Genomic DNA, 9,501 nt, shown 5'->3' on the forward strand with positions numbered 1-9,501 from the left:
AAGAAGAAGAAGAAGAAGAAGAAGAAGAAGAAGAAGAAGAAGAAGAATTTTTTGTGATGGAGGGCGTTGAAATTGATTTATCTTGCCTAAGTGGGCGATGACCCAAAATGTTTGGGAACCTATGCACTAAGGTATAAAAATGATTTTTCAAGTTAATTATAACACATAATTATACTAAGATATTATTAATGTTTATTATTATTATAAATAGCGCCTAAATTTTACTTAAGCTTTACTATTATTACTATTATTACTTTAGTTGCCTTATTTTGTAGAGGATAAAGTTGATGTTGCACTGCACGCTATAATTTTTAAGTTACAGTTACATTGCTCTTTTTAATGTAGCGCCGCGTCGCGTTGCGTCTCGGCGATATGAATAAAGCCTAATTGTTTCGGACGGATATCGGATAGAGAACGAGAGTAGATCCCCGTCTCATGGTTACGGCGGAGTGGTTAGTTATGTAACGTTGGTTTGCTTGAAAAAAAAAAACATTCGCGATTCAGGGGGTCGATTCGTAACCTTACGATAACTCAGTTGTCGACCGATTCGATTTGATATCATACGATTTCTTTTCATTTTTATTCACAACACCCGAATCGAACGTCAAACTGTCGTATTCCAAACCGAACCGAAATGACGTCACTTCCGTACGATTACTCGAACTTCTCGACCGGCAAAGGCTACAAACGTTATTCAGTTATTCTTTGACAATTAGCGCGATACCAAATGTGCTTTACGTGTCACACGTCTAACGTTTTGGCTTAGGTTAGGTTTTTGTTTTGACAGTTAGCGCGATACGAAATGTACGCAACGTGTCACATTGGCGAGGTTGAAGGTTTTGGTTAAACCTTTGACAATTAGCGCGATTGGCCCCCTGAACACAGTTGTCGAATGAAAGTTACCGAACGTCCTGTTGTTTACAAAGCTCGAATGTAATTTGGAAATCTCATATTATTTTAATAAAGTCTGGTTTTGTTAAATTTTATTAATTTATTTTAATGTAAGACTAAAGCATTCCTATATTTTAGGTCTTTAAAGTCTTAAAAATGTATATAAAAGGATTTTCATTTTTCTTATAATCTATTTCATCAACTAACTCGCGTAAACGCTGTTGGATAACTATATCGTATCCGAATCCGAATCGAACGTTTAACTGAATAGCTCGGAAAGCACCCTTCAATTAAAATATCAAAAAGTTCTGAATCGGGGTCCTGATCCGAAAAAAAAAATGTTTTTTTCCAATGTGTAACAATCGCGAAAACCTGAAAACTCGATGATTATAAGTTTTTCATTAAAAATAATTATCGAAATAAAATTTGTAATGCGATATTGCATCCATGTAGTCACAATTTCATGCATGTTACAATATAAAGGAGTTTAAGACTGCCACATTCTCCAGAATTTTGCAATCGATAACGAATTAACATTGTCTATACCTATACAGAGACGTTGCTATTTCGCCAACGATAATTTAATTGTACATGTTATATTGATTGATAATGTTTATATAGTTCAATTCCAAGAAGAAATCACAGTTTAGTTTTGGAGTCCCAAGAAACATGACATTGTGGAGTGAAATTATTGTGATAGTGTTGTGGTAATTATCATTAGGTGTTGTCGTTAAATGTCATATTTATTAAAAAGATTAATTAGTTTCTTTGTAATTGGATAAGTTTTGTAAAAAATATCACTGATTTTTTTTATGGTACATATTTACTCCATTAAATAAAAAATAATAATTTTAGTGTTTTCCTATTCAAATGTAGAGTATCTTGAGTGATGATGGAGAAATTTAGGATTTCTCAATATTACTTGTTACATTTGAAATGTCTGTGTTTCATGTATTTTTTTTCTTGGGATGTTAATGACTTATTAAATTACGAAAAATCTTATTTCTGGCTCAAAATTCATTTTTGTAAAAACTACCTCACATTGTGATATAAAAATATGAGAAATAGAGTACAAAGATAATTTTGGCGTTTTATTTTGTAGCTTGTTGTTAGCTACCAACAGTAATGGTGCAATAAGTACAAACAACGATGTAAGGCAAAAATTTCCTTATGATTTTGAGTTTGGCGTAACTACTGCGGCGTATCAGATCGAAGGAGCTTGGAATATTGATGGTGAGTGTTGCTATTATATTTGATTTGAAATTTACTATGAGCTTTTCGGTGAAGGAAAATGATGAAACCTTAGGCGGAATATACCCTAAACCGTCACCTGAGAGGAGATCCATGCCCAGCAGTGGGACGTATAAATGAGTTGATGATGGTGATGATTTTTAACCATCTTTAACAACCTTAAAAAAGAGGGGAGTTATAACTTTAAAACCTTTGTCAGAGTATACGTATGTCTGTAACTAGGGCATTTGTGAACCGATTTTGATATTGGACCCATTTAAATTTGAAGAAAATATTCCACATCTAAGGGTGGCAAACTAGGGTATGAATCCAGTTTCGCGCACTTTCCTGTAATCGATTTCAATAAAACTTGGCTAATGTAATTCCACCAACTTTTGAGGTCGTTTTTTTTTTATAATATTTGAAGACTTATTTCATCAGGATGGTACTTTGCTACGTTTAATGAACATCTGTTCTCCGAACTGTGACCATCTGTTCATCTATTTAAAAATCATGACTTCTTTTTCCTCTTAGGGATCACAGTTATGAAAGTAATATTTATTTACTTGACTGATTGACTTAAAATTTGGTATACTATATAAATTCGACTAAATTACAATAATGTGGTACACCTTGGTCGGATGGTGTAACAAGGACATTCTCTATACTATTCAACTCCTCAACCACTACAGCGGAACTATCGTGTTTGAGTTGATTAAATTGATCTAGTCGAGTTAATTTAAGTTTTTTATTCAATTTAACATTTCGCAACCACTAAGTACGGCTGTATAATTCTAATAAAAGCAGCGTTAATTCTGAAACTTTTCGAAATAAGACCATATTATATCATTCATTTGTTCATATATTTTTTTACATCCTTGTAAACCTGAATCAGCTGTTGCATGAAAGATTTTGAAAATTTGTTTTAACAATTCTCAAAAGTTCAGGGTAACTTACTACACATCGAACATTTACAAAAAATTCACTTCGATCCGGTTGGATTGGAACCAACGTCTCCCAGCAAACCGTGCCAGTCGCTATGCCAACTAACCAGGGTATTTTTAAAATCAAACCCTGTATATTGAATCGCCAATAGCTGTTAGTATGGGGATAATTCTTTTAGGCTCTACTTGCAGTCATCGTTGTGTTGTCGTCTGACTAGTACTTAATACGTGGTAACCACATATCTATCTGCAATTTCAATATACCTAATAATACCTATTTTATTATTTTTATTCACACAAATATGTTTTAGCAAAAAGTTCATTAATGTATATTTTTTCTTCAAAGAATAGTGTAATCGCATGTAATCGTGCCCTGATAGAATAACCATAAACATAATTAATGACCTTTTTATCATTTTATTGTAACAATAAAAATGATTACGAAATACCTATAATCATCAATATATACAAGTTATATACATAATACCTACACGTGATTGGTTATCTCACTCACAGTACAGAAATACGTAACTTTAATAAACATTAGTTTATAATAATAAGGAAAACCAGTTAGTTTTCCTTAACTTACGAGATTCTTATCATTCTTTTTTCTAGGTAAAGGCTGGTCAATGTGGGATCATTTCGTTCATACGAAAGCAGATAAAATAGTAGATGGTTCCAACGGAGACGACGCAACAAAGTCTTACTATTTGTACAAACGAGACGTCGAAATGTTGAAAGAATTAGGCGTTGACAGCTACAGGATGTCAATATCGTGGTCTCGAATACTACCATATGGTCATGCCGATTATATAAATACACCTGGTGTGGCTTACTACAACAATTTAATAAACGAACTTCTAGCAAACGGGATAACGCCCTATGTGACGATATATCATTGGGATCTACCACAGAATTTGAACGAGCAAGGAGGATGGCTGAATGAAAAAGTAATCGAATGGTTCGGAGAATATGCCAGAGTTGCGTATAAACTTTTTGGTGACCGAGTGAAGAACTGGATGACTATTAACGAACCTTTTATTCACTGTTCATTTGCGTTTGAGGTTGCTACACACCCTCCTGCAATACCTACTCCCGGAGAGGGTTACTATGAATGCGGGAGAAATATTTTACTAGCACACGCTAGAGCGTACCACATTTATAAAGATGAATTTAAGGAATCACAAAAAGGGCAAGTTGGTTTTGTCGGCAACTTAGAGTGGGGTATTCCAGCCACAAATTCTTCCGACGATATTCAAGCTGCTTTTGATTATAAAATTTTTCATGTAAGTGAAGTATAAGTGAATGCCACTAATGAATTAAAATAGTTACAAAGTTTGAGCTTCATATTTCATTGCAGATTGATCATTTCGTGCATCCCATATATGCAAAAGAAGGAAACTATCCTCTAAGATTAATAGAGATAATAGCAGAAAACAGTGCTAAAGAAGGTCGAAACTCATCAAGACTGCGCCCTTTTACTAAGAAGGAAGTGGAGTACATTAAAGGCACAGGTGACTTTATAGGCCTTAACCACTATGCCGCTGTGTATGTGTCCAGAAATTCATCGCTGCAGGGACGTTTTCCCGTACCGTCTCTAAAAAACGATATGTATTTTGTCACTTCTGCTAATCCATCTTGGCCTTCGCATGGTTGGGGTCATGTAAGTACCATGTCTTTTAAACTTTTTTACACCATTCCTAAATGTTTAGTTTACAATTACGTACAGTACCGAAATGTTCTCGTTTGGTTACCTAACTAACTCTTAAAGTGAACGCTACAATTGACCGCCCAACTAGGCTTGTTACGAATTAATGCTCAGGCCACACAAAGGTGGCCGCGGAAGCGTTCCGGGCGCGGGAATTTTTGGAATGTGCGAGTGCATATGAAGCCTGCCACACTGAAACGCGCGGCGGCCGCGCGTTGATATCGCGTTTCAGAGTGGCAGGGTCCATGTAAACTCGTACATTACAAAAATTCCCGCGCCCGGAACGCTTCCGCAGCCGCCTCGTGTGGCCAGAGCATTAAGTGGATATTTTGTACAAGATTATACAAAAATTAAGTATGAATGGTTTATGATAATACTAGTCTTCCATTTCCGCAAATATACCTGAAATTGGAATAAGTTTGAGTTTAGTACATTTTTTTAATGTGCCAACAACCAATTACCTGGTCTCACTCAGGAAATCCCCTGTACCTATTATGAGTACCGTATTATGCGTAGCAGAGCAACGGAACTCACTATGACCAAACTCAGAACACCCAGACTAGAGACAATTAAAAAAAAACCATTTCTCAAATTGGCCTATCGGGAATCGGACTCTGGACTTTCACATCCAACGCCCACAATGGAAACCGTCGGGTCACAGAAGTCGTTTTCTATTTTTGCTTTTGAAATTTTTTACAATACGATAGTTTTGATCCAAAAGTTACGACGCAGTTAACGCTCCTAAGTACTTTATTACATATATTTTTTTATATTATTTTTTACAATATTTGCTACAATTACACACTAGATTGCACCACACTATATGAAAAATGTAAGAAAACACTAGTATTTAATTGGATACTGTAGTATCCGCTCTTACACTGATAGCGTATTGGTATTTGGCTCGAATACGCACCACCACATGCCTCCGGGCAGATGGTCGTACACAGACCAATTCAAGGCACTCTTTGACACAGACAGCTCCTTCTACAGATGCATCGTGTGATGTGTGCGCTCGAGATAAATCACCGACAATCCGCATACACTACAGAAACGTTCGTGCAAAAACTTTTGAAGAACTCCTTAATTTGATTTAATATTGTCTCGACACGTGGATGAGCTAATAAATAAATATGACTTCTCCTTCTTATCTATTAGTATCGGATATAGTAATATAATGCTCAATGTTCTTATTACTGCACAGGATTACGCGCCAGGGTTGTACCATGTCCTTATGTATCTGAAAGATAAATATGACGACCCCTTAATTTACGTAACTGAGAATGGGATCTCATCTGACGATGGTTTAGTAGACGATATGAGGGCAGATTATATAAGAAACTACCTAGGTGCTGTGTTGGATGCATTAAGGGATGGTGTCAATGTTAGAGGGTACTTCCCTTGGAGTTTGATGGATAATTTTGAATGGATCGTGGGCTATCAGTAAGTTATATATAATATAGTTGTTAATTTTTAAGTTTTTTTCATTTAAGCTTTTATTGAATTTGGTAAGTATGCGATAATACAAGTTGTTTTGTAAATTACCGCCAATAGTTTTTCAAAGTAATAGGACACAAGCTCAGTTCTCCGAATTTTGTAAATACGCAACAATCATAGAAACGAAAGTATTTTTCCGGATTTAAATCGCGTATATTTTTTTTGAAACAAACCAACGTGTCGGGCCTTTTACAAGTCCCATGGTGACTGTGAGTCAACCGTGACTACAAATCCGGAAAACTAGTTTCATGTGTAGCAGTCGCGAAAACCTAAGAACTTGACATACGTATTTAAAGTTTTACCATTCATTTTGATAGATTTTCATGTGCAAATTTCGAAAATTCATGCGATCACCTGATTTATGTACATTTTCGTATTGTCCTGATTTATGTAAATAAAAAAGTTTTCGTTCTGAAATACAGAATAAACAAAAACTCTTCATGAGTTTTGGTGCCGAATAAATATATTATTATTATATATTAATAAATGTATATTAATAAATGGGGTAGTAGGAACTGATGCGAAGTAACTCTACTCTAAGTATTGCTACCTGTAAGAACTATAAATATAGTTGAAACATGTATAACAGCTTCAAACAAATGTCATTAGACTAATTAGTTATAAAGAAGAATTTCAACCCATTTTACTAAATTTTGTAATATTATGGTCACTTTCAGGTTAAAATTCGGCTTATACCATGTGGATTTGGTTGACAAAAACAGAACCAGGACACCAAAGAAGTCAGCACTGGTGTACAAAGAAATCATAAGAAGTAGAATAATCGATTACGATTATAATCCAGATCCATATAAATACACTTTTGGTGCTAAAAAAGACGACAAAGTAAGAAGTGCATCTAATGCTGTATCCTATAGTTGCGAAATTGTTGTAGTTTTATTGACGACACTTTTAAATTTATCAACATTAATTTAATGGTTAAGCTCTACGGGCATTATAAAATAGGTGATTATAGGCCAAGCAATTCTCTATTCAGTTTATTGTTACATTATTATTTAAGGCGTTTCAGAGGTTACGTTGAATAGTATCGTTGTACATGCAAGTGTTGTGATTTAAATATATGTTTCACTGATTTGCACCTGCTTTCCTTTGAAATTAAAAAAACAAAAACTCAACATCCTAAAACATCATTGCGATGAAAAGCAAAAATGAAACAATGGTATGGTAGTGGCACCAGTGACCGACAATTACTACGTGCTCATTATTGTGAGTGTCAATTACTGGTTAGTTAATTAGTGGATTTTTGGTGTTCATTACTGGAGATTTAGAGAAATTCTAGTTTAATTTTTTTAGTTACACTTATAATAGCTTTTTTATGAAACATATTACAGCATATTCATTCTTGATGATTATATCTGTGAAATAAACGAATTATTATTGATATATGTTTAAAAAGTTATTGCAAATTCATAGTCACACATCCCTTAAAATATCGATCATTGGTGCTATCACCCTAGTATATTTGAGCTTATTACACTATCTTTTTTATAATACCAAGTGACGGGACGCATATGTCATGCGCCTGATGGATTTTTTTTTATTTTATGTAGGCAGCAAACAAGCATACGGCCCGCCTGATGGAAAGCGGTTACCGTAGCTTATGAACGCCTGCAACACCAGGGGCGTCACGTGCGCGTTTCCGACCCTTTAGGACCCATCTCAAACCCCTTTTGAAGGACTCCATGCTGTATTCCTGCGGGAAAACCTCGTCAGGGAGTTCATTCCACGACCTAATTGTACGTGGGAGAAAGCTACTCTGAAACCATACAGTACGAGAGCGACTCGGTTCAAGAGTGTGAGGATGGACTTCCTGCCGGTGGCGAGCGGTGCGATGGTAAAATGTTGCTGTTGACATCATGTCAAACAGTTCTTCAGAACATTGGCCATTGTACAAGCGATAGAACAGGCATAGGGAGGCAAAGTCTCTCTTACAAGACAGTGGTTCAATACCGGCTCTAAGCACAGGATCGTCAACAATTCTCATAGCACATCTTTGAACCGCGTCAAACCGCGTAAGCGACACCCTTGTTCATAACAGTAGCGGTGCCACTTAGATTTTTAAATCACAAAGATCTGAGGGGCACTGCCGCTGCGCTCGTCACCCTGAGACATAAATTGACAAGTCCCATGTGCCTGTAATTTCACCAGCACCCTTAACCTTTAAAACTAAAACGCAGTAATACTCACATTACTGCTTGACCGCAGAAATAGCTAAGGTGGTAATACTTCCCTGAAGGAATTCTTTCACAAGGAGCTGTACTGCTACCTATTTCTGCTCTTTTATTTTTTTTTCCATACAACAATAAAAATTCTAAAAAACGAATATAATTTTGCGTTAAATTGTGTACTTTTAAATAACCGTTAATCGAACTTAAGAGCGAAATCTTTTGTAAAACCTATCTCATTACAAAATCCTTAAAAAAGAACCATTAAATCTTTTCAAAGCCTTTTAATAAGTGATTTACCACATCAAAAAGTCTGGTTATTTAACTGCGATCTTTTAGCCACCATCCTTTTTAATTACCAAGTTTATGGTTGGACCTCATTTAACAGCATGTTTCAACATGGCATTCTTACTGAACATTTGCTTTATGTGCATGCTTCATCGCCTAGTGTGCTCACGAAACTGCATATAAAACACGCGTTATCAATTGGGACCCCTTTATACTTGTCAGAATCAGACCGTATTTTACTAAGTTGTGGATAAGGTTAAAAGTACCAAAACTGTTCATTTCTTGTATTGTCCTTCAATAAAATTTAGTAATCCTTAATTGAACACCTAATTAATTTGCATTAATTTGATGACAGTCCACGTGTCACATAAGCATATTTTATTGAAATGTTAAGAAAAATTTAAAGGTTTAAAGTATACGACTGTCAAGGTGTTACCATGTACGAAACCGGTTATCAAAAAGGTTCCGAATAGCAGTTTCCATAAAGACACGACCCCCATATGCTTACCGATATTAGTGTAGAAGATTTCCTACGGCAATATTATTTATAAAAGGACTGTTAGCAATTGGCCGTTGATCGCTACCTCGCAACAAACGCTTTTAACAAATTAAGTACCTGGCTAACAAAGGGGCGTCAAATTTGGTATGGGACATAGTAACAGGTGACGAAACATAGATTTATAGTTACGATCCCAAAACAAAAGCAACAATCGAGCGTATGGGTCTTTCGAGATGAGCCGAAACCAACCAAAGTGGTGCG

General features: G+C 35.6%; 1 protein-coding gene across 1 annotated transcript; it reads left to right on the forward strand.

Annotated features, from left to right (window-relative positions):
• The first annotated feature begins 1,552 nt into the window (after positions 1-1,552).
• Positions 1,553-7,405, forward strand: LOC113231913 (myrosinase 1-like). Its single transcript, XM_026466454.1, has 6 exons — positions 1,553-1,598; positions 1,994-2,124; positions 3,681-4,351; positions 4,426-4,728; positions 5,978-6,216; positions 6,948-7,405. The coding sequence occupies exons 1-6, from the start codon at positions 1,561-1,563 to the stop codon at positions 7,201-7,203; spliced, it is 1,638 nt and encodes a 545-aa protein (XP_026322239.1). The 5' UTR covers positions 1,553-1,560; the 3' UTR covers positions 7,204-7,405.
• Positions 7,406-9,501: the final 2,096 nt, after the last annotated feature.

This window comes from Hyposmocoma kahamanoa, unplaced genomic scaffold, assembly GCF_003589595.1.
Source record: "Hyposmocoma kahamanoa isolate Upper Pololo Valley unplaced genomic scaffold, ASM358959v1 66, whole genome shotgun sequence".
Lineage (NCBI taxonomy): Eukaryota > Metazoa > Arthropoda > Insecta > Lepidoptera > Cosmopterigidae > Hyposmocoma > Hyposmocoma kahamanoa.

Coding starts and splice junctions, on each gene's coding strand:
- LOC113231913 (XM_026466454.1), top strand. CDS start 1,561: ATGACATTGTGGAGTGAAATTATTGTGATAGTGTTGTG. Junction 1,599..1,993: donor ATTATTGTGATAGTGTTGTG/GTAATTATCATT, acceptor TTTATTTTGTAG/CTTGTTGTTAGCTACCAACA. Junction 4,729..5,977: donor CTTCGCATGGTTGGGGTCAT/GTAAGTACCATG, acceptor ATTACTGCACAG/GATTACGCGCCAGGGTTGTA.